Raw genomic sequence first — 25,631 nt, 5'->3', positions numbered from 1 at the left:
TGCAAGAATACGGTTCTGTTGGACCCAAGCAATGAATAAACGACTGCCTTATTTTGACTATTGAGCTCATCTTTCTAGTTTGCTGCAGATCCTCTCAGGAGCGTTTTGCCATATGCAGGCTGGCGCAAGTGGGCTGCGTTGACAAGCGACTGGAGAACCGAGCCGCCTGCCTTAGCCATTTGGAGCAAGTCTCACCCTAATCAAACCAGCAAGGAACGATTTTGTGAAAACTTCCAGTGGTAAAGTTGCCTTTGTCTCTCGTTTCACATTTTGATCTTTCATCCTGCAATGTATATGAAACTTCTGTAACATCTGTGTCCTGTAAATCTCAGCAATCAAATAAACTTGTTTTTGTTTATGTGGCTGGAACAAATTTATCTCTGGTTTCCACATGACACTAAGCTGCGGTTGAACGTTGCCTAGTGGCCTAACAATGGTTTAAGTAGCTGCTAACAAAGCAAAGGCTGAAGTCATGGCTTGTTGCTGGCTGATGGACCTTGGCTTGTTTTAAGCGTGGCTTGCCATTATGTGGAAACCCAGTTGCACCCTTACTTAACCATGGTTTGTTGTCCTTGCTCAGATTGCTGCTTGTTGTTGTTCTTTAGTCGTTTAGTCGTGTCCGACTCTTCGTGACCCCCTGGACCAGAGCACGCCAGGCACTCCTGTCTTCCACTGCCTCCCGCAATTTGGTCAGACTCATGCTGGTAGCTTCAAGAACACTGTCCCACCATCTCGTCCTCTGTCATCCCCTTCTCCTTGTTGCCCTCCATCTTTCCCAACATCAGGGTCTTTTCCAAAGAGTCTTCTCTTCTCCTGAGGTGGCCAAAGTCTTGGAGCCTCAGCTTCAGGATCTGTCCTTCCAGTGAGCACTCAGGGCTGATTTCCTTCAGAATGGAGAGGTTGGATCTTCTTGCAGTCCATGGGACTCTCCAGAGTCTCCTCCAGCACCATAATTCAAAAGCATCAATTCTTTGGTGATCAGCCTTCTTTATGGTCCAGCTCTCACTTCCATACATCACTATGGAAAACCATAGCTTGAACTATATGGACCTTTGTCAGCAAGGTGATGTCTTTTTAAGATGTTGTCTAGGTTTGTCATCGCCTTTCTCCCAAGAAGCAGGCGTCTTTTAATTTCGTGGCTGCTGTCACCATCTGCAGTGATCATGGAGCCCAAGAAAGTAAAATCTCTCACTGCCTCCATTTCTTCCCCTTCTATTTGCCAGGAGGTGATGGGACCAGTGGCCATGATCTTTGTTTTTTTAATGTTGAGCTTCAGACCATATTTTGCGCTCTCCTCTTTCACCCTCATTAAAAGGTTCTTTAATTCCGCCTCACTTTCTCCCATCAAGGTTGTGTCATCTGCATATCTGAGGTTGTTGATATTTCTTCTGGAAATCTTAATTCCAGCTTGGGATTCATCCAGCCCAGCCTTTCACATGATGAATTCTGCATATAAGTTTGCTACTAAGGCTCAAGCCAAAAGCAGATTGAAAACAAACCATGGGTTAGTATTGGGGACAAATGAGGCCACTGTTTTGTTACCTACTAGTGTGGCTAGTGCCTGTTAAGGGCAAACAGGCAGAATTGTGGGATTGTTTGGCCAGAACAAACACACATGCTGATCCCATGCTTGGGTGAAGTAATTTGCTTTCTAGCCCTTAAAGTTGGAAGGTTATAGGACAGAACTGACCATGTTCTGGCACAATGAAGCCTATCTTACAAACTTCCCCTTGAAGGCGTACCCTGTAATTCCCTGTTGAAGCTAAATGTACAGGCACTTTACTTTACAAAAGTAATTTGAGCAGAGGCCTGCCACCTTGCAATGAGAATAATATTTGAGCTGTATAAGGACAAGCTCCTTTAACTGCAATTTGCGTTTAGCAGTGCGTGCACTGAAGAATTGAGGACCCTGATCCAAGTATAGTGGTACCTCGGGTTAAGAACTTAATTCGTTCCAGAGGTCTGTTCTTAACCTGAGGTACCACTTTAGCTAATTGGGCCTCCCGCTGCCACCGCACCACGATTTCTGTTCTCATCCTGAAGCAAAGTTCTTAACCCGAGGTGCTATTTCTGGGTCAGCGGAGTCTCTAACCTGAAGCGTCTCTAACCTGAAGCGTCTGTAACCCGAGGTACCACTGTATATCAAGCGGATTTTAGGCTTGCTTTTCTTAAACTCTGGACTCCAAAACTTCTTTTAAAAAGCAACTTGTAATATGTAATAGCTATTCAAAGCTAGAACCTGTTTGTTTTAGTACAGGTGGTTCAAAATACTTTTTGCTCCGGTTGAAGGGTCTATTGCATATACATACAGGTGCTTTCTCCTGATGCTGAAGGAAGTTCTGAAAGATGCAAAAGGTGACAAGATCATGTCCATCTGGTGCTTAGCATGTAATGGGAAGGAGACTGGGTTCAGTTGGGAGTAGGTGATAATGAATTAGGGACAAATGAGGTAATTGTCTTAGGAACCAAACTTTTAATTGACAATTAAATAATAAAAACTTGATACACTCTTTATGCACTAAACAAAAATATATACAGTGAAACTCTCAAATACATGTACAAAAAAAAAAATACTTCCCATCTCTTTTAACATACCATAGCAAAAGAAATATTCTTTGTAGCTTCTGAGAAGGCAGTCTTAAAGTGAATAAATTATCATTCACAGCTGCATGAAGGGAATGGTGTTAAATAAAAACCTCTTGAGTACAAATTTAAATATGTGAATGTGACATGGTGCCTCCTGAATAAGAGCCACATTCCTTTTCAGAATACTGGCCGTTGGGTTAATGGCATGGGAGCTTGGATCCAGAGGAGGCTATGAATGCGTACTGGGGGATTGCAGGATGCCACCACTGCAAAAGGAAGGTAGCAACCACTGCCTTCTCTGGCTCCAAACCTCAGTCTTGAAAAGTCCTGGGCCAGGGCCAAGTGTTCTGGGGAACCGAACCAGTAATTCTGTATCTGCAGCAAAATTAAGTTTTAAGAAAATGAAAGTCATGCTGACTCATTCCCCCTTCAAGCAGGGCATTGTCCAAATTAAAGCAGCCACACTTAAGCCATTGGTACAAGTGAATGGGTTATCTGTTTTCCTCTGTCTTCGTTTCAAAGAGTGGCAGAGTCTCAGACATGGATGCAAAATGATTAACATGTTTCAACGATGTGTTTTCATGCACCTCTGTGGAAAACAGCCGGGTTTACATTGTCTTCTTTTCCGTGCCTTCGGTGGGCTCAGCCTTCTGCGCCGTGGGGAAAGCGTGGTGATACAAATGTCTGTGTGTGGCAGCTGCACTGTAAAGTTTGTACAAAGCCTGCACACAAAAGCACAGAAAGGTTAGTGGAAAGGAGGGGAGTATGTCTTAAAAGATTCAGGGCTCTGGAGGTGCACCTCGATTCTGCAAAAGTGCCAAAAAGTCCTACACTCTCGGCACTGGTGGCAGAATTCAGCTCTCCTTTTTAAAAAAAATATAGTTTCAAGTCTGCATATATATGCTTTAGTGTTTGTGTGTGGCCAGATAATATTGCCAATGGCCAGGGATTCCGGTTTGCTTCGTCCCTGCAACCTTGCTCTTCCTATTGCAAAATAATTAATGCAAAACATGAAAAGGTAAAGGGACCCCTGACCGTTAGGTCCAGTCGCGGACGATTCTGGGGTTGCGGCGCTCATCTCGCTTTATTGGCCGAGGGAGCCGGCATACAGCTTCCGAGTCATGTGGCCATCATGACTAAGCCGCTTCTGGCAAACCAGAGCAGTGCATGGAAACTGCGTTTACCTTCCCGCCGGAGCGGTGCCTATTTATCTACTTGCACTTTGACGTGCTTTCAGACTGCTAGGTTGGCAGGAGCAGGGACCGAGCAACGGGAGCTCACCCCGTCGCGGGGATTCAAACCGCCGACCTTCTGATCAGCAAGCCCTAGGCTCTGTGGTTTAGACCACAACGCCACCCGCGTCCCTATAAAAACATGAAAAAGTGCAACATAAATAGGGCAAAGCGAGCCAATCAATTATATAATCTGCGTAACTTCTGGTAGCTGCAGAATTCTGTCCTTGTTTGAGTTTGGGTTATAACTCACTTAATATTTTCAGCTACGGCATGGAACCTGTTAGCTTGGAGCTCCAGCATCCCGCTGTCTATTTGCATGAGGCGGACTATCACATCGGGCTAGGTCTAAGCTGCTAGAGTTTATTCCTGCCTCTACATGGTCTCCCAGCTGTCACTGTAATTCTAGGTGGGCTTCCCTTCTCAACAGCTTGGGTAGAATACGCCAAGGAAGACAGTGGTTTCCCTTCAGCTAAAGGTAGGCACAGAACATGCCAGCCTAACACCACAGGTGTGGTAGGAGGGAGAGAGAACCTGCCATATTTTAGGATCGAGGCCAAGTCTATGGATCAGACATCTGATACTCTGCGCCACGATTCTCATTTCTGTGAAAACAGAAATGCTGTTTTTGCACAGCAAGCTTCCCCAGATGCACCCAGGGTTCAGTACCGCAAAAAGCCACGATCTCACACAAAGCAGCACACTCAGCAACCGTGAGTTTTTGGATTTCAACTTGAGTGCGACAGCCCTGAAATCAGCAGTGCGAACCTGGTTGTGCTCGTGGCTGAGCCTAGGCTAAGAAAGGAATGCTTTCAGCCTGCCTGAAGCGACATGGCCCACTGCCGTCAGGGTTAGCAAACAAGCAACCTCTTAACTGTGGTGCATAAGCATCTATCAGCGAATCCCAAAGGCAGAAAAAAGAGCTCGAGTGTCCTTAATCTGAACTTGTATTCTTAAAAGTTGTTCCTCTGTCCTCCTGCAATGTCCCTGGTTGTCACATTTTTCTGGGGTTTTCTGCAACAGCGTCTAAATGATTGCTAGAAACTTACCCTGGCACTTGCCAAGCTAACTACCGGGAGTACTAGATTAGCCTTCCGCAACCTGGTGCCGCCTTAATAATTTAGACTACATCTCCCATCAGTCCCAGCAGTTTCAGCTGCTATTACTAGAAGGCACCATGCACATTTATGGTTAACATGGGAAGGGCCTGCTGGGTCAGGCCAATGGCCCACCTAGTCCAGCATCTTGTACTCACAGTGGCCAATCAAACGCCTCTTCCGGCAAACAGTTCTCCCCTCCTGTGGCTTCCAACATTTATAAGCATTGCTGCCTCCAATACACAATTTCAGCTTGGTTTCAGCTACACTACCTGGGAACATCAGTTCCCATTCAACATTGAGCCCACCAGAGAACTTGAGCCCTCCAGGATCAGGCCAGCCAGAAGCTTGTTCAATGCTGCTGAAGGATCATAGGATGCTTTCTTATATACAGAGTCAGAGCACTGTCAAAGTGGCTCTCCAGGCCTTCAGACAGGAGACAAACCCCAGCTTTACCTGGGAACTGGGAACCTGGGGCCTTTTGCATGCAAGCAGAGCCTCTACCACCAAGTTATGGCCCTTACCCAAGGCCTCCTGCCTAGAGTTGCAGGAAGCAATAAGCGAGGCTCTCAAGCCCTGGACAGGTTGCAGAAGATGCACGATGGGGACATGCAATCAACGCCCTGGGCCAAAAATTGTGCAGGAGGCACGTCTTGCAAGCCAGGAAGTCCCGAAGCAAAGCAAGCCTACCTGCCTCCCCTTCCCCACTTGGACAAAGGAGGCAGGAAGTTGAAGCATTTAAGCACCCCAAATAGAGCACAGTTTGCACACACAGACGGACACTGGCAGAAGGGCAGCTGCTGCTACATAAAGAGAAATGGGCTTACCTCATTTGTATTTCCCTGCAGGTAAGGCAGTTGAAGGGGGAAAAAACATAAGGTGAGAGAAAGAAGACATGTGCAGTCTCCTCTAGACCTCTTTCTGCTTAAGGGCATCCTGGCAGACAATTTTGACACTCCTTCCTCCATCCCCTCCCTGCTACCTGAACCCTTGTAAAGAGTCCTGCCATCAGACCAGGTTGCACAGCCTTCATCCAGCCCTGTGCCTTCCGGACAGGGTTCGGACTACAACTCCCATCAGTCACAGCCAGCACAGCCATATGATGCTGTAGCTGCTGGAAGCACAGCTGTGCTGCCTGGGGATGATGGGAGTTGTAGTCCAAACCATGCAGAATGGCACCAGGGTTGAGGGAATGGCTGACTGTGCTGAAAACAAGCCTCCTGGCACAAATTCTGCCACCGTTTTCACTGGAGGTTTACTTTTATTCAGTCTTGTTTTGGATATTTTTTTGTGGTCGCTATAGACTGTCATGGTGATTCCACTTTCGGACATCTGATGCTTCAATTGTCAGGAAAGTCGGGAGACAACAATTTTTCAAATATACACAGATTTTATAAATACTTATATTAGTTCTGGGCAAAGTTTTCTTGTCATTAATTTTGCAGCAGGCGTTGGTGGGCAGGCTTCTTTTTAAAAGTTCATTTTATCTTAGGCATAAATACAATGTGGTTGAGAACTTCTTCTTTTTAATGAGGAGAGGGATAACCCTCCCACACACAATATCAACAATAACCCCGGAGATTGTGTTCTACCATTGCAAAACATTTTTTCCAGGAACACAGACAGAGTTGGTGCAGCTTTTAAAAGGGGGCAAAGAATCTCTTGGCCACCTCTGACTTAAGCCTAAGATGAAAATGCTTAGAAATTTTCTCCCCACCCTCTTTTCAAAATATCTCCCCACCAACTTCCACGGGAGCAGAATGGTGGGGAGGCATTTATTCCAGTTCTAATTTATAACCCACCTTTTCAGGAGCCATGACCAAAAGCACATGAGCAACTGAGCCGCTCTTGGTGTCTGAACTGAAAAGCGTTTTAGAAGCATTTAATAAACATGAGACCTTCTGCATGCAAAGGATGTGCCCCTGACCCATAGCAGCTCCAACCTTTCAGACTGGAGTTTCACCCAGCGCCCCCTGGAGATGCCAGGGACCCAACCAGGGCCTTCTGCATTCAAAGCAGGTGCCCAGCGCTGAGCTACGGTCCTTCTGTTGGCAAGGAGTATTGACTACCACCAGCCACTGGCAGGCAGCTTCTCCTCCATGGATTTGCCTGGTCCCTTTTTTTAAGCCATGCTGCTGGCAACCATCCCAGCCTCCCATGCAGATAAACTGATTCCCCATTCTAGAAGTGCAGCCTCCTTGTGGACATCCTAGTAAATAAGGTTCGCTGGATGACTCCGACGCTCTAAAATTTCTCTGTCCTCTCACTCCTCACCATTCATACTTTTGTCGGCCTCCGCCCTCACCCGTCAAAGCTGAGTTTTCCCCTTGTACTTAAACCTATCTCCCTCCCTTCTTCTTCTTCCTCCTCCTCCTAATCCCTTGGGGAGCTTCCAGATGAACCATTTATTGAGCAGGGAGATTAGACAATGTTGGCTATTCAACGAGCAATTATTCTGATCTGTTTGCAGGGAGGTTAGACAGCGTTTCATCAAAGCAAGTATTGCCCCAGCGCATTCCAGAGTACTTCCCATCACCTTCCTTCCTGCAAAAAAATTCCAATCTTTTGGGGGAAGCGGGTTTGTTACACAAGACTCCCCCCAATCTACTATTTATATTATTGCCTGCCTGTACCGCTGTCCTCTATGCATTCGCGCACCTCTTGGGACGCCATTGCCCAACGTGGCATGGCAGCGCCCAAGATGGAGCAGGAGGCTTTCGTCTACGTTTGAATGCCCTTAAGATGCCATTCTGAAGGTAGATGGAAGACTAAACCTCTGAAGATACCGTCGCCCCATTTGGGGGGACAGTCGCCAAGATGAAGGGAGCGGGTCTCGGCCTATATTTGGATATTGTCAGGTACCATTTGGAATAAAGATGGCAGACGGAACCATGTAAAACTGCACTGATTTTAAAAATGCACCGACTTATTTTGGTTTCTTAGACTTCCCATGCAATGCTGGGCACTTCCCTCTAAAGGTAAAGGTACCCCTGACCGTTAGGTCCAGTCGTGACTGACTCTGGGGTTGCGGCGCTCATCTCGCTTTACTGGCCAAGGGAGCCGGCGTACAGCTTACGGGTCATGTGGCCAGCATGACTAAGCCGCTTCTGGCAAACCAGAGCAGCGCACAGAAACGCCGTTTACCTTCCCGCCAGAGCGGTACGTATTTATCTACTTGCACTTTGACGTGCTTTCAAACTGCTAGGTTGGCAGGAGCAGGGACCGAGCAACGGGAGCTCACCCCATCGCGGGGATTCAAACCGCCGACCTTCTGATCGGCAAGTCCTAGGCTCAGTGGTTTAACCCACAGCGCCACCCGCATCCCTTACTTCTCTCTAGCCAGCTATAAATGTGGAAGCTGAATTTGTTGGTGTGTGACTGAATCCCCCCTGGAAACAGATGCAGCCTGGAAGTGGCCAAAGCTGCCAGTTGCTGGCCAGGGGCAGCCTGTTTTGCTGTCAGGCACTGGGCAAGGAGGAATGGTGGAGATGGCCTCCCCAGCCTGAACCTTCCAGAGAAGAAGGAGACAGTTCAGAATTACAACGGGGGTTTGAGGGAGGTTACAGTTCAGAGGCAGATGAGGGAGAAAAGCTGGGAAATAACGGGAGAGGAGGAAGAAGAAGACGACCAGGGGAGAGACAGCTGACGGACTCAGTGTCTTCAGAAAGCATTCCAGACCCCTTGCTCTCCCAGAACACGGCGTGCCTTGAAAGTAGGAGAGCGGAGGGCTCAGAGGCAAAAGGTGCTTTTCAGCACCGTAGCGATGACTCATGAGAAGCGGGAGGGACGCAGGGAGTGGGGCTTCACTCGGAGGCTGCATTGCTAAGCCTCTCTCTGTGACTATTGAATAAAAAGCAACTGGTAAGACCTCTCCTGCCTTGTCCACTCCTGGCAACCTACCGTGGGGGGGGTTGGATACTCTGACGCCTGACATCTGCTCACCTGGTCCCAGAGCGCTGCGGCCACTTGGTCTATGACGGCGCCCAGCTCCCTGTACTCCCCTGAGTACCTAATGTAGGCCCAGGTGCAGAGGGTGATCAGGGTCAGGCCCATGATCATATTGCACAGGCTGGCTATGATGTCCAAGCCGATGAAGCCGGTCACCCCGGCAATGACGTAGGTGATGAAGATGACCACAAAGAGCGTGGCGGGCGTGCGGGCGGCGTGGAAGATGTTCTTGCTGTCGTTGTGCTTGATGTACTGGACGTAGAGCTCGTCGATCTCGGCTTCCAGCTGCTGGAGGTAGCGGCGGCTGAACTCCTCGCCCCCCATCTTCTTCACGGACCGGAACTGCCGCACCGCCTCCTCCTTCAGCTCCAGGTGTTTGCTCTGGAGGTCGCTGGGCGCCAGGAAGGGCTTGTCGCCTCCACACACCTGCAGGTTCACGGTTTCTGCATTAATTCACAAGGCCCTGAACTACATGGGTCCCAAATATCTAAAGTAGCCTTTCTCAACCTGCGAGTCCCCTGATGTTGTTGAACTACAATTCCCATCACCCTTAGCTAGCAAGGCCAGAGCTCGGGGGTGATGAGAGTTGTAGTCCAATAACATCTGGGGACCCACAGGTTGAGAACCGCTGATCTAAAGGATCGCCCAATTCCTTAAGCTGCACCTCAATAATAATAATATAACATACCCTGCCCATCTAGCTGGGTTTCCCCAGCCACTCTGGGCGGCTCCCAACAGAATATTAAAAAACACGATCAAACATCAAACATTAAAAACTTCCCTAAACAGGGCGTCCTTCAGATGTCTTCTAAAAGTCAGATAGTTGTTTATTTCCTTGACATCTGACGGGAGGGCGTTCCACAGGGAGGGCGCCACTACTGAGAAGGCCCTCTGTCTGGTTCCCTGCAACCTCACTTCTCGCAGGTAGGGAACCACCAGAAGGCCCTTGGAGCTGGACCTCAGTTTCCAGGGTGAACAATGGGGGTGGAGACACTCCTTCAGGTATACTGGGCTGAGGCCGTTTAGGGCTTTAAAGGTCAACACCAACACTTTGAATTGTGCTTAGAAACGTACTGGGAGCCAATGTAGGTGTTATATGGTCTTGGTGGCCACTCCCAGTCATGAATCCAGCTGCCACATTATGGATTAGTTGTAGTTCCCGGGTCACCTTCAAAGGTAGCTCCACGTAGAGTGCATTGCAGTAGTCCAAGCAGGAGATAACCAGAGCATGCACCACTCTAGTGAAGTAGTCCGGGGGCAGATAGGGTCTCAGCCTGTGTACCAGATGGAGCTGATAAACAGCTGCCCTGGACACAGAACTGACCTGCACCTCCATGGACAGCTGTGAGTCTAAAAAGACTCCCAGGCTGTGCACCTGGTCCTTCAGGGGCACAGTGACCCCATTCAGGATCTTCTCATGGGGCGCTTCTGGAGCCTCCCCCACCTGCCCCTGAGCAGAGGCAGATTTAGGGCAGTGCAATCAGTTCTGCCACGCTGGGCACTCAGCCTAGGGGTGCCCCAGGGCCTAGTGTAATGGACCCCAATTAGTTAAGTTCTGCAGGCCCCCTATTCTTGAAAAGCCAAGCCATACACCCCTATATTTGAAAATTCTGATATGGTGACACAAACGCTTGGGACCACCAGTTAGGACCCATTGATGTAGTGAATTGAGCAGAACAGAAGGCGAGAGGCAGGGGAACGCACTGAACTTTGGCCTCACATGGGGCGCTGCTGAAATTTGAAAGACCCAAGTTCACCTGTGCCTTGAGGTTCAGTTGGCCTTCATCAGAGACCCAGCTTGCAGCATAGCAGGCATTCTGCAGTCGTTGCAGCATCCGGGCTATGAAAAGAGGGCATCCCCACATAAGGGGCATTGCAGTAATCGAGGCTCAGGGTTACCCATGCATGGATCTCTGTGGTCAGGCTGCCCCTGTCTAGAAATGGCTGCAGCACTCCTAAGAAATCTCACTTGGGTCTCTGAGAATCCTCCGGAAAAATAATCTCTCAAAGGACCTGTTGGTGGCATTTTACCATTGTACTGTGGAGAGTGTATAACGTCTGGTCTGTGTGTGTGGTTTGGGAGCTGCATGGTCAGGGAAAAAACAATGCTGTCCAGGGTTGTAAAGACTGCAGAAAGAGTAATTGGGTGCACTCTTCCCACCTGGGATCAAATCTATGCTTCCAGGTGCCATAAGAAAGCTGCAGAGATAGCGCAGGATAGTGCGCACCCCGGAAATGATCTCTTTCAGCTTCTGCCTTCTGGAAAAAGGAACGGGGTTATAAAGACTAGGACTAGCCGCCTGAGAAACAGTTTCTATCCAAATGCGATTTTGGTTTTAAACGCAGCGTAAGGTAGTCTCTTCGGGAGTATATTGTATTTAATTATGGGGTATCAGAGTTTTTAGGGGGTTAACCAAACTGGGATAGCAGGCTTGTTGGTTTTTGAATGTCTGATGTAGATTTTTTCAATTTCGTTGTTGTGTATGGGACAATGACAATAAAGATTATCATATCGTAGTGAAAAGAAAGGAACAAGGAGTGCTCTCCAGTTGAGGACCTTAAAAGCTGGGGTAAGAGCTGCTGGACAGTGGACCGGACTCCTTCAGAAGGTGGTGGACTCTTCGTCCTTGGAGGCTTTTAAGCAGAGGCTGGATGGCCACCTGTCAGGGATTCTTCGACCTGTGATTCCTGCATTGCAGGGCTGGACTAAATGACCCCCCGGAACCCCTTCCAGCTCTGTGATTTTGTGACTCTTACGGCCTGCTCCTTCCATGGAGTGAAACCCCACCCAGAATGGGGTTGGGCCATCCTGTTGCGCAATTTGGACTCTCTGCCCGCTGAATCTCGCCCAGTTCTTGCACACAGAGGGCTTTCCCGCGGCCCCTTAGAAGGCATCCACTGCAGCCCAAAGGGGGCCTAGTGGAATCATGGAGGGGCCACGCTCCTTGGTGGAGGACGCAGCATCAGGCTTACCTCTTCCATTCTTTTGTTGTAAGTGTCTTTAGCCGTGGCAACAGCTGCAAGGTTGTTTGCTTCCGCCGTGGCCTGCAAGGGATCAGGAGGAAAGGTCAGAAGAGGGAACCAGAAGAATAAGAGAAGAGTTTGGACTTGATATCCCGCTTTATCACCCGAAGGAGTCTCAAAGCGGCTCGCATTCTCCTTTCCCTTCCTCCCCCACAACAAACACTCTGTGAGGTGAGTGGGGCTGAGAGACTTCAGAGAAGCGTGACTAGCCCAAGGTCACCCAGCAGCTGCATGTGGAGGAGCGGAGACGCGAACCCGGTGCCCCAGATTACGAGTCCACCGCTCTTAACCACTACATCACACTGACACCACCAGGAGGAGGGGAAAGGGTCACTGGGCCCAAGGAAAAAAACGCACCAAGGAGAGGGAGCGGGGAGGAGCATCTTTAAGGGCTCCTCCAAACACCTTTTCCATTGCACATCCACAGTCATTTGCGCTCACGATGGCATCAGGGCAGTGACAACACTCTGCCTGGAAGACATTCCGCTATGGTTCCAATCCGTGCACATCCTGTAGCTTCCTGCTGAAACCCTGTAACTTGGTATACTTCAAATGTCCCAGTTTATTTCTTGCCCCACTTCTGTTTTGGTTTTTGTTGCACTGCTGCAGCACTCTAGCACACACGCGCGCACACACACCCTGGAGCAATGAAGCTTGGGGAAGCATTGCAAAACAATGAAGAAAGTGGGGTTGTGGTAGTGGCCCAAAGGGCCACAATGAATGTGATGGTGTGAACCCCTATAAATCCTTGAATATGTTTCTAATACAGAAGTTATGGTAACCTGTTGCTTAAAGAAACTGTTGATTTTGCAAGTCGCTGTCCCCCACTGGGACAGAAGGACAGTTAATACGTAAATCACGAAAGTACAGTTCATAAACCTGGTGCAAATGGCTACACGTAACACAGGTTTCCTCAACATCAAAAAAACGAAGATCATGACCACTGGGCCCATCACCTCCTGGCAAATAGAAGGGGAAGAAATGGAGGCAGTGAGAGATTTTACTTTCTTGGGCTCCATGATCACTGCAGATGGTGACAGCAGCCACGAAATTAAAAGACGCCTGCTCCTTGGCAGAAAAGCAATGACAAACCTAGACAGCATCTTAAAAAGCAGAGACATCACCTTGCCAACAAAGGTCCGTATAGTTAAAGCTATGGTTTTTCCAGTAGTGATGTATGGAAGTGAGAGCTGGACCATCAAGAAGGCTGATCGCCGAAGAATTGATGCTTTTGAATTCTGGTGCTGGAGGAGACTCTGGAGAGTCCCATGGACTGCAAGAAGATCCAACCTCTCCATTCTGAAGGAAATCAGCCCCGAGTGCTCACTGGAAGGACAGATCCTGAAGCTGAGGCTCCAGTACTTTGGCCACCTCATGAGAAGAGAAGACTCCCTGGAGAAGACCCTGATGATGGGGAAGATGGAGGGCACAAGGAGAAGGGGACGACAGAGGAGGAGATGGTGGGACAGTGTTCTCGAAGCTACCAGCATGAGTTTGACCAAACTGCGGGAGGCAGTGGGAGACAGGAGTGCCTGGCGTGCTCTGGTCCAGGGGGTCACAAAGAGTCGGACACAACTAAACGACTAAACAACAACAACAACACAGGTTTCCAACATGCATACTAACACAATGTAACTGATCACAGTGAATATCAAAGCTTAGTCAACAATGCTTATTGTGCATGTGTATTAAACATGAAATGAGGTAATGATGTGTATGATTGGTGGAAATTGAAATGTTTTGTTTGAAACTTATAAATACCCCTGCCCGGACCCTTGGGCGGGGTTGCAGTTTTGCGAAAAGATTCGACTGTAACCTATTGCTTTGCAATAAACAACAATGGACTCCTAACTCCTCTTGTCTCTGAGTTTTATTGGCGTAACTCAGAAGATAAGCCATTTTCGGCTTACAACAGGATGACATGTGGACCATCCAGCACAAATGCATCTCTTTGTTGTTGTTTAGTCATTTAGTCGTGTCTGACTCTTCGTGACCCCCTGGACCAGAGCACGCCAGGCACATCTGTCTTCCACTGCCTCACGCAGTTTGGTCAAACTCATGCTGCTGGCTTCGAGAACACTGTCCCACCATCTCGTCCTCTGTCGTCCCCTTCTCCTTGTGCCCTCCATCTTTCCCAACATCAGGGTCTTTTCCAGGGAGTCTTCTCTTCTCATGAGGTGGCCAAAGTCTTGGAGCCTCAGCTTCAGGATCTGTCCTTCCAGTGAGCACTCAGGGCTGATTTCCTTCAGAATGGATCGGTTGGATCTTCTTGCAGTCCATGGGACTCTCAAGAGTCTCCTCCAGCACCATAATTCAAAAGCATCCATTCTTCGGCGATCAGCCTTCTTTATGGTCCAGCTCTCACTTCCATACATCACAACTGGGAAAACCATAGCTTTGACTATATGGACCTTTGTTGGCAAGGAAATGCATCTCTAGTGCACAGCTATTGCATCAGTTGTATGTTGCAGGTGGCACCTGTAAAAAAAAACCAACAAACCCCACCACTCGGGAGAGCCCTAACCCACCGTGGAGGGAACAATCCAAGTCGTGCAATGTGAGTAAAAATAAATACACCTCAGTTTGTTTAATAACTGTAATCAGTGCCATGCGATTTACCTGCAGCATCGATTTGGGGTGAGGCAACTCCTCTCCTTGGTAGATCTTTATATAGGCCTGGGTAGAAAACAAGACAAGACAGGACAGGCTGAGTTTATGCATGCACAGAAAAGTCCACAAAGGTCTGTAAAAACTCAGGAAAAGAGGAAGCTCCAACTGGTTGACCTGCAAGGCTACCAGCTTGTGAGGACCAAGAAGCTCACATGACCGAAGTCCTGGCTTGTTGGCTGCAGTGCCTTCCTGTATGCTTCTGGACTCACAGCTGTCCATGGAGGCGCAGGTCAGTTCTGTGTCCAGGGCAGCTGTTTACCAGCTCCACCTGGTACGCAGGCTAAGACCCTCCCTGCCCGCAGACTGTCTTGCCAGAGTGGTGCATGCTTTAGTTATCTCCCGCTTGGACTACTGCAATGCGCTCTACGTGGGGCTACCTTTGAAGGTGACTCGGAAACTGCAATTAATCCAGAATACGGCAGCTAGACTGGTGACTGGGGGCGGCCGCCGAGACCATATAACACCGGTCTTGAAAGACCTATACTGGCTCCCAGTATGTTTCTGAGCACATTTCAAAGTGCTGGTGTTGACCTTTAAAGCCCTAAACGGCCTCGGCCCAGTATACCTGAAGGAGCGTCTCCACCCCCATCATTCTGCCTGGGCACTGAAGTCCAGTGCCGAGGGCCTTCTGGTGGTTCCCTCTCTGCAAGAAGCAAAGTTACAGGGAACCAGGCAGAGGGCCTTCTCGGTAGTGGCACCTGTCCTGTGGAATGCCCTCCCACCAGGTGTCAAAGAGAAGAACAACTACCTGACATTTAGAAGACATCTGAAGGCAGCCCTGTTTAGGGAAGCTTTTAATGTTTAATAGACTATTGTATTTTAATATTCTGTTGGAAGCCGCCCAGAGTGTCTGGGGAAACCCAGCCAGATGGTTGGGGTATAAATAATAAATTAATATCATTATTATTCTATGTTCACCTTCAGGTGCTAGCTTTGACATTTTAGCTCTTTTAAGCCACCAAGGTCCAGGGGTGCTAGACTACAACTCCCATCATCCCTGACAACTGGCCGTGCTGGCAGGGGCTGATGGGAGTTGGAGTCCAACTCCCATCGGAGGGCAGAAGGTTCCCCACCCACTGCTGTATGACCTCCCAACACAGGGGCTACGAAGAAAAAGGCCCTGCCCTCAAGCTTTTTACAAAGGACGCCCTCTTCCTGAGGCCAAAGAGGAAGGAGGTGTCCTGCCCAAGACAGCCCAGCAAGAATGGGGTTCCTGAGTCTGCCTCCTGACACCTTGAGGCTCACCTTGAAATATTCCACCAGGCCTCGGCAGGTGATCTGGTTGCCGTTGATCTCCTTGACGTCCAGGCTCTTGGGGCTGAGCAGCCAAGGGATCAGCACCTTCAGGTTCTTGATGAAGTCCTCGTCTATTTCTGTGGGGGGAAGGCGAGTCAGTGGAAAAAGCAGTCCTCGCAAGCAAGCGGATGATGTCAAACGCTTTGGAGAATGACGTCAATCCCACTGCTTATAAAGAATCTAGTGCTTATGTTACCATCAGCAGCCCGGTGGGTAATAGCCTGGTCCTGGAATTCGTCAAAAGTTCCTATGTGGAAGACATGGTTCGCTAATGTAGGAAACATTGATTTATTTATCGGATTGTCTAGTTAGAAATGTAGTCTGGGGCAAAGCCAAATCAGGCAGTTTTGATGGAGCCAGAAACAGACTAGTCTCCATTTTTTATTTTAACGACAACAATTTTATTATTTGCACCACACCCATCTGACTGGGTTGCCCCAGCCGCTAGGGGAGCCATGCAAGTACTCCTCCCATGTTGTGTTTTATTCTGTATTTTTATGTTGTGAACTGCCCTGAGATCTTCGGATGAAGGGTGGTATACAAGTTTAATGACTATTTTTAATATACAATGATGATGCACGCCTCATTGTGGTTGTGCTATATGGACTCATCTTAAAAACTTGGCTCTATGTAAGTGCATCTCTGTGATTTGCTTTTTTACACGGAATATGTGCCATTTATGGTTCTCTTATTGTTTCTAAGATTATGCATTAGTTTTTCCATCTGTTTGTGATAAAATAATAATAATTATAATAATAATAATAAGTGGCAGGTGCATGTCTGGCTTTGATGCTTTTGTCATTTCAGCACCAGGCAGAGAACTACCATAGATGAGAGGTTAAAGGTAAAGGTAAAGGGACCCCTGACTGTTAAGTCCAGTCGCAGACGACTCTGGGGTTGCAGCGCTCCTCTCTGTTTACTGGCCGAGGGAGCCGGCGTACAGCTTCCAGGTCATGTGGCCAGCATTACTAAGCCGCTTCTAGCGAACCAGAGCAGCGCATGGAAACGCCATTTACCTTCCCGCCGGAGTGGTGGCTATTTATCTACTTGCGCTTTGACGTGCTTTCGAACTGCTAGGTTGGCAGGAGCAGGGACCGAGCAACAGGAGCTCACCCCGTTGCGGGGATTTGAACCGCTGACCTTCGGATTAGCAAGTCCTAGGCTCTGTGGTTTAACCCACAGCACCATCCGCGTCCCTTGCAGAGGAGAGGTTGGTTGCTGCTAAAAATTGTAGGATTTGATTTGATTATGTTTTAACTTTTCTCGTCGGTTCTGGAACTGTTGCTTCGATTGTGTTTGAGATGCAGCTTGGGATCTTACAGTGAAGGGAGGGATACAAATACATTTCAATAAAATAAATCACGGATGACGAAACGGATCAGGCCAGCAGGTCGGAGCCTCATGGCCTTGTAGTCCAAAACTGGAGTCGTAGGGTTGGGAAAGGCCAGCTTAGAGCATAAGCTTGCAGGTGCCCTGACAGGAAGAGAGGAGTTTGCAAGAGCTACAGGGAGTCTAAATGCAAGGGACCCATATCTGGTGTGTGTGTGTGTGTGTGTGGCTGTGGCTGTGGGTGTGTGTGTGTGTGTGGGTGGGTGTGTGTGTGTGTGTGAGAGAGAGAGAGAGAGAGAGAGAGAGAGAGAGAGAGAGAGAGAGAGAGAGACCTGGCACACAGGAGGCAATCGTAGAAATGAAACTTGCAAACGAACCCACCTTTGAGTTTCCCGTCAAAGTTTGGGTTGGTGGCCACTTTCAAGCCCGGGTGAGGTAAGAGGAAGCAGGAGATGTTGGTGAAGCAAGAATGGATGTGTTTCCGGACGTTCTGCAGCTCTTCGTGCTGGTTCCCCGAGACCTGAGAGCAAGTGGGCGGGCGGATTAGCAAGGCCGCTCTTTTGAGGGGGACCAATGGCTTGGGAAGTCATAGACTCGTAGAGCTGGAAAAGGACCCACAAGGGCCATCTGCAAGCAGGAATCACAGCTAAAGAAGTCCTGGCCGGTGGCCATCCAGCCTCTGGGAAAAACCTCCAGTGCAGGAAAGCCCACCACCTCCAGAGGGAGTCCGTTCCCCAGTCGACAGCCTTGCTCCTTTGGAGTGGGGGGGGGGCGCTGCCAAAACGGCCTCAGGCCAGATAGAAAGGTTCCCCACCCCTGGCCTAAAGGCAGGGCCATCTTACGCATAGACCTAAGTGGCGCGGGGTGCCAGGGTGCCAAATTTTGGAGGGCACCACAGGCTGAGTGTCTGGGAAGGAGAGTCAGGGCGTGCTCCCTTCCCCGCTCTGGGGCAGCCCCCTCCCCTCCTCTCAGCCACCCATCAGAGAACGCTGCGTCCGGCTCAGGGAAGCCCCTTCGCGTCCCCTCCCACCAGGGTTGCCTGGGTGCCTGATGGACGCAATCAGGGGCAGGGACGGGGCACCCCTCTCTGGCCACGTCGCTGCCTGCGTGCCTCCCTGCGGAGTCTGCAAGCGGAGCAGGGAAGCGCCCTGTGCAATCCCAGCGCCCAGCGAGAATTTATGTATAGGTTGGGGGGTGGGTTGCCCCTCCAGCAGATATCATGCACATGCAGCCCACTACCAAAATCAGCACAATCACTTTTGTGATTTGTCCCCACAAACCACTTCATCACAGTTTCTTCCTATCTATTCAAAGTGCCTTTGCTGCACAATACCAAATGTAAGAATTCACTGATACGTGTATCTCTGTAATGGCTCACTGGGAAAACTTCAGAAATTCATCTAGACATGTGAGCTCAGCTACTCAGCAGCCCCTCTGCCTGAGTGATAATTCCTGGCCTCCTGATACCTGAGGGCCAGACAGGTAGCCATTCCAGAAATAACAAACCCAGATGAAGACAAAAGGGTGTGATGAACTTGGCTGGGAAACAGGGAAATGTAAATATATTTTTTGTTACACTTGATGGGTGTTTGGTGGAGGGCAAGGAGAACCATGGGGCAGGGTCCAGGATGCTCAGATTACTGCCACCAGACCTCCCCTTTCATGATGTAACCATGATGTAACCATGATGTAGTTTGGGGGGGTGTACCATGGGGATTAGCAGCTAATAAAAGTTTGGGTGCTCTTTTGTTCAGGGCTTCCATTTTGTTCCACCTTGTGGCAGGTGGGAGTCCTGTCGCGACAGTCTTCAATCAAGACCAAGCCTACTGGCTGCTGTTTTGCTCTGGTCCTCCTGGCTGGTGTCCTTGTTTTTTGTCCAAGGGAGCCCTCGGATTTCTCCGCTAACACTGTGGCACAGACTTCCCTAGACGGGGACAGGTAAGGGGCACCGGGCATTTAGAGGGAGGCTTCGCGGGAGGCCATATGGGCTGCGATCCGGGTGCCTCTTACTTACGTGCAGCGCCGAGTGCGTGAGTCAGACCACGCGATGTAAATGAGCCGCACCGAAGTGTCACCCACCCCCTTAAAAAAAGGTTGACAACTCTGGGAAACGGGGGGTGGGTGGGTGCCGGAGAGATATTTGCACTACGGCGCTGGTTATGCTTAAGATGGCCCTGCCTAAAGGCAGAAGGAAATGCTACCACATCCTTCTCCAAACTGGCTGAGAATGCAGCTTTCAAAAGGGGGAGGTCCCCTTTTTGTATCTCTTATCCAGGCCCCGCCCCACCCACATCTAAAGGTTCCCACACAAGGATGCTCCATTCATCGTCACCTGACTGCCCAGCTGAGTCACATGACACACCTGCAATTAACCAGGTGCTGCCTTTTAGCAACAGTTAGTTGCAAGTGTCGTTTGTTCCACATCCCACTTGAATTTGCTCATTATTATTTTTTACTACTTGATGGGATTTAAATTGTTGGGAGTTTTGAGCATTTTTTTTTTAAGCAGGAGAAAACAAAAGCGTTGAATTAAGACCAACCTTGAGGCGCTTTTCCAAAAACCTGGCTCCACCATCTGCCCCGTAGGAAAACTCGTAGGGAAAGCTCCAGTCACGAACAAGGAAAATGAGAGACTGCAAAAGGGACAAAGAGAATTACTCATGTGCAAAGTGAAATAAGTTGCCCCAACTACACAGCCAAGCTCTGTCCCCAACAAAACACTGAATACGCCACCCCAGTCTCTGAACGCTGAAGGACTCTGGGGGGTTCCATCTGCTTCTCCAGGCTTGGTTTCCTTGGAATGAGGGTCAGTGGAGACTGCACTGTCTTTTGGATATATGGCTTTATTTACACACATGTAAAGGTAAAGGTAAAGCACCCCTGGATGGTTAAGTCCAGTCAAAAGCAACTATGGGGTTGCAGCGCTCATCTTGCTTTCAGGCCGAGGGAGCCGGCATTTGTCCACAGACAGCGTTCCGGGTCATGTGGCTAGCAGAACTAAACCACTTCTGGCGCAACAGAACACTGTGATGGAAACCAGAGCACATGGAAATGCCGTTTACCTTCCCGCCGGAGCAGTACCTATTTATCTACTTGCACTGGTGTGCTTTCGAACTGCCAGGTTGGCAGGAGCTGGGAAAGAGGAACGGGAGCTCACTGTGTTGCAAGGATTTGAGCCGCCGACCTTCCGATCAGCAAGCCCAAGAGGCTCAGTGGTTTAGACCACAGCACCACCCTGAGCATAAGACGGAGGGGCTTGCGGCATCAACACCCCAGCACATTTGGTCCAGCCAGTCAAATACTTCCTGTCTCCTCCTGACTGGGACATACTTCCTTTTGCATGTGACTAGAGGTAGGCGTGACCAGGTAACAAAAGGAACAAGGCATGCTACCATCTCTCTCTCTTTGACTTCCTCCGTCGTTGGAGCAGCTTTTTAGCTAGATTTTAGCTGGGATTATTCCCATAATGGATAGGTGCACATGTGTATACTTTGTAACTAAGTCTGCCTTCGGGGATCCAACTGTGAACTGATGATTTGTGAGTAAACTTTCTTCTTGTTACTTATGAATAAGATTGTGGGGCCTTTATTCTTTTAAGAGGGATAAAAGGGAACTTACCAGGAATCTAATAGTGAGAGGCTTAAACAAGCCTGCAACCAGCTATTTGCTATGCGTTGAAAAGGGGAATGTAAACTCTGCTAAGTAAAGGAACTTGCTCCCCTTTATCACGTACACAGCCCAACAAGACAATGACAAAAATCCACCAACAGCATACAAATCAATATGGCTAACCTGATCCAAAACACCCACCCACCCCACTCACCCATGAAAACAAAGACCACCACAGCCAACCACAAATGAACAACCACACCCTAGGCCAACCCCAACCTCTCTCACCACCAAAGGAACACAAGTGAACAGCAGAGAACCTGCACAAGCGACGCTGACACCAAACCCCACATATATTAAGTAAAATAAAAACATTGCCACCCGACGCCACTCCCACCCATCTTCCACATACCCTTCCCCTTTTTCTTCCTAATGTCTCAATAAATGAAACCGATCTGTAAAAAACGTTACTTGGAGAAAAGAGAGAGAGAGAGAGATTGCACATACCATATTTTTTGCTCTATAAGACTCACTTTTTCCCTCCTAAAAAGTAAGGGGAAATGTGTGTGCGTCTTATGGAGCGAATGCAGGCTGCGCAGCTATCCCAGAAGCCAGAACAGCAAGAGGGATTGCTGCTTTCACTGCGCAGCGATCCCTCTTATTGTTCTGGCTTCTGAGATTCAGAATATTTTTTTTCTTGTTTTCCTCCTCCAAAAACTAGGTGCGTCTTGTGGTCTGGTGCGTCTTATAGAGTGAAAAATACGACACTTTCGTAAACTAAGAAAATCTTTAATAAAAATACATATAATGTAAGTAAAGGAACTTGCTAGTGCAAGTTAGAAAGGATATTAATAAACAAATATATCCCCTCCCTGCCTCCCTGAACATTCCCACAGATACTGCCCTCTGCACCATCAAGGTCTCCTCAAACCTGTGGCCCTCCAGAGGTTTTGGGTTATGGCTCCCATATTCCCTGGCAATCGGCCACACAAACTGGGGCTGCTGGGAGCTGGAGCCTGGCTTTTGGATCATTTGCCACCCAGCAACACAGATGAACTGGGGTGCTCCCTGCATCCCCCCTTACCTGAAAGGGCTTCAGGAACGTCTCCTCCATGGCCAGCCTGCCATATTCTGTGAAGAGCTGAAAAAAGAAGCAGACAGGGACAGAAAAGATGAGCTTTTCTTTTGGGAATTATAGAGACAGAACTACCTAAATTGTGTAGAAATGTATTCATGTATGCTACTACAGCAGCAAGAATGCTACTCGCCCCAAAGTGGAAAGAAGCAAAAGTCCCAGTAAAGGAAGAACGGATACATAAACTTATGGAATATGCAGAAATGGCGACACTTACCGGAAGAATAAGAAATCAAGATAACAAACTTTTTTTTATATAAAAGAACAGAAATGGTCTTTTGATTATTTACAGATAAATTGCAAACAGATAAAACATTAGCAGGATTATTGTAATAACCTGCAGTTTTATAAGCGCATATATTTACAATAGATAATTAAATGAGCAAGTAAATGAACTTGGATATGCAGAAGGTATTAAAAGATATTTAAGGAACCACTGAAAGAGGGGGAAGCAACTCAAATTTTGAAATGTTAAATGGACTGTAAAACCAATGAAATGTATAAATTTGAACAGTATATGTATATAAAAAATTCGAGTGAGATGAATGTGTCAGAGAAGGGGCTGTGTTGAAAGGGGGTAGAATTCGACATAGACCAAAGCTGGGAAAGTGGGGGGGGGGGGATGAGGTCTGTTCATGCCATGCGTCTTGCCCCACAGCAGATTTAAGAGGTGTGCAGGAGGCACACAGAAGGGAAGTCCAGTTGCACCACCAGACCTTGTTCTACACACACGCAACTTCATTTTATCCTGCCCTTTGCACTGGAACATTTGTTTCCAAGGTCGGACGGAGTCAAACATTCTTCTCATCATTGCAAGTTCAGCAGGTGATATCCAAGTAAGTCATACTCAAGAGCAGACCCGCAGCAATCAAATGCCCATTTATTTCAGAAGGTCTATCTACTCCAAGTATGACCAACACTGGATAAGTAGTTGTGTCATTGGAAGAGCACCCACCCTCCTTTGAACAATATATTTTAATCTGTAAAGGTAAAGGTAAAGGTAAAGGACCCCTGGACAGTTAAGTCCAGTTGAAATCGACTCTGGGGTTGCGGCACTCATCTCCACTTTCAGGCCAAGGGAGCCAGCGTTTGCCCATAAACAGCTTTCCAGGTCATGTGGCCAGCAGGACTAAACTGCTTCTGGCGCAATGAGACACCGTGGCGGAAACCAGAGCGCATGGAAATACCGTTTACTTTACCTTTACCTTTTTAATCTGTAAAAACAAGGAGTCTTGTGACATCTTATTATAGAAGTTTCTGAAATCATACATGACATGAAGAAAGTGGTAATAATAATAATAGTAATAGTAATAATAATAATTTTTATATACCCCACATATCTGGCTGGGTTTCCCCAGCCACTCTGGGCGGCTCCCAGCCGAATATTAAAAACATAATACAGCATTATGGATGGAATGAACTGCTAAAAACAATAGAAGAAGCACATCAAAACAATATATAAGGTAAAGGTAAAGGTACCCCTGCCCGTTCGGGCCAGTCTTGCCAGACTCTAGGGTTGTGTGCTCATCTCACTCTAGAGGCCGGGAGCCAGCGCTGTCCGCAGACACTTCCGGGTCACGTGGCCAGCGTGACAAGCTGCATCTGGCGAGCCAGCGCAGCACACGGAACGCCATTTACCTTCCCGCTGGTAAGCGGACCCTATTTATCTACCTGCACCCGGGGGTGCTTTTGAACTGCTAGGTTGGCAGGCGCTGGGACCGAACGATGGGAGCGCACCCCGCCGCGGGGATTCGAACCGCCGACCATGCGATCGGCAAGTCCTAGGCGCTGAGGTTTTACCCACAGCGCCACCCGCGTCCCTATAAGAAGCACATCAAAACAATGTATAAAACACATTTAAAAGAGCAGAACCAATAAAACAAAGCAGTAGCAGAATAAAACCAATTTGAGTGTTATTTTAAAGGAGCCTGGAAACAAGTCAAGGACCAGAAACCTCTTTTCCTACAGACAAATGAGAGAGATTCCCAGTGAGGGTCATTCAGTGCCCATTCTGTGCTACTTCTGCCCAAACCCAAACCCCATAAATGGGGGAGGAGAGAGAAAAAGAGAGAGGGAGGGAGAGAAGGAGAGAGAGAGAGAGAGAGAGAGAGAGAGAGAGAGAGAGAGAGAGAGAGAGAGAGAAGAGAGTGATATTACCTGCAAGTGCTGGAGGTCGTCTTCTTGAACATTCTGGGACAAATTGTACACCTGGATGCAAAACAACCCCACAAGCATGTAAGAATGACTGAAAGCAACCCTGGCTTCTCTTTCGTTGCCAGAATTCCACCCCACTATGGCGAGTGGGTGGGTGTCTCCCCCCTGCATGTCATCTTGTGCCTATTTCGCCAGAGTCAGCGATTTTTCAGAAGGGGTGAGGAGAGGCACCCCAACTCAGCTCTATCCACTGAACTATAAACCTTCCCCTAGAAATCAGTTTACTAGACAATCAAGTGTGCCATTAATCATGCTAACCAGCCAGGTTTAGTGACGTCGAAGAACTCTGCTGGAAACGGGAAGAAGAGCGGAAACTGTCACAATTCACAAATTCAGCAAAGGTCAGGAAGGGAAATCAGGAAGGGAAATATGAGCGGTACTCGCCAGCATTGTTTAATTCCGCAAACATTACGTAAAGAGTTACGTTATTTTCTGCATTCTTTTGGGCACGGATTCCCTTCCGCTGAAATGCGCTGGAGTTAATTATGTGATTGCATAACGAATGGCGTTCATTCCAGCCACAGTGGATTGGGAGACCAAACAGGCAGGTTTTAGCAGAAACCAAACTGCAGCCGAGCAGAAACAGCTCTGGTTGCAAGAAACGCAGGACGGGGCAGAAATCACGACCCCCTTGCGTCCCTTACTGGGGCTTAGGGAGGCTGGCGGCTGATTGCATCCTGCTTACTAAGGTCAGCTGGTTGACAGCTATGGTCTTCACTCACAGCCCCCCCCCCGCCATTCCCAACATCGCAGTTACCTGGATGGAGCTGATCATGGTACTAAGAGCAAAGACGGTGGCTGAATCTCGCAGGGTTGACTGGCTGTCAAAGGTCCCCTGAGTGTCCATCAGCAGCACAGCCACCTGCAGGAGACGGAATAATAATAAGAATAATAGTAATAATAATAATAATAATAATAATAATAATAATAATAATAATTTATTATTTGTACTGGTTTCCCCAGCCACTCTGGGCGGCTTCCACAGAGACCAAAAATACACTAATATGTCATATATTAAAAACTTCCCTGAACAGGGCTGCCTTCAGATGTCTTCTGAATGTCAGGTAGTTGTTTATCGCTTTGACATCTGATGGGAGGGCGTTCCACAGGGCGGGCGCCACTACCGAGAAGGCCCTCTGCCTGGTTCCCTGTAGCTTTGCTTCTCGCAATGAGTGAACTGCCAGAAGGCCCTTGGAGATGGACCTCAGTGTCTGGGCTGAACGATGGGGGTGGAGATGCTCCTTCAGGTCTACTGGGCCTTTGAGGCCTTTTAGGGCTTTAAAGGTCAACACCAACACTTTGAATTGTGCTCGGAAACGTACTGGGAGCCACTGTAGGTCTTTCAAGACAGGTGTTATTGGTCTTGGCGGCCGCCCCCAGTCACCAGTCTAGCAGCCACATTCTGGATTAATTGCAGTTTACAGGTCACCTTCAAAGGTAGCCCCACGTAGAGCGCATTGCAGTAGTCCAAGCGGGAGATAACCAGAGCAT

At 48.5% G+C, this 25,631-nt stretch overlaps 1 protein-coding gene across 4 annotated transcripts in view; it reads right to left on the bottom strand.

The window, feature by feature from the left end:
• Positions 1–2,450: 2,450 nt before the first annotated feature.
• Positions 2,451–25,631, bottom strand: part of ATL1 (atlastin GTPase 1) — a 52,868-nt gene continuing 29,687 nt past the window's right edge. For 2 of the 4 annotated variants that reach the window (XM_053387503.1, XM_053387673.1), the window contains 10 exons: positions 24,898–25,002; positions 24,084–24,134; positions 21,876–21,932; positions 19,723–19,815; positions 17,564–17,702; positions 15,803–15,930; positions 14,507–14,563; positions 11,837–11,908; positions 8,816–9,289; positions 2,451–3,308 (listed from right to left, as the gene is read on the bottom strand). In XM_053387503.1, coding sequence (XP_053243478.1) covers positions 3,195–3,308; positions 8,816–9,289; positions 11,837–11,908; positions 14,507–14,563; positions 15,803–15,930; positions 17,564–17,702; positions 19,723–19,815; positions 21,876–21,932; positions 24,084–24,134; positions 24,898–25,002 — 1,290 coding nt within the window. In that variant the 3' untranslated portion in view covers positions 2,451–3,194. The remainder of the gene's footprint in view (positions 3,309–8,815; positions 9,290–11,836; positions 11,909–14,506; positions 14,564–15,802; positions 15,931–17,563; positions 17,703–19,722; positions 19,816–21,875; positions 21,933–24,083; positions 24,135–24,897; positions 25,003–25,631) is intronic. The other 2 variants (XM_053387586.1, XM_053387756.1) reach the window with 1 other exon arrangement.

This window comes from Podarcis raffonei, chromosome 1, assembly GCF_027172205.1.
Source record: "Podarcis raffonei isolate rPodRaf1 chromosome 1, rPodRaf1.pri, whole genome shotgun sequence".
In the NCBI taxonomy this organism is placed as follows: domain Eukaryota; kingdom Metazoa; phylum Chordata; class Lepidosauria; order Squamata; family Lacertidae; genus Podarcis; species Podarcis raffonei.
Note: the sequence above shows the minus strand (reverse complement) of the source record. Positions and strands in the feature narration are given on the sequence as shown.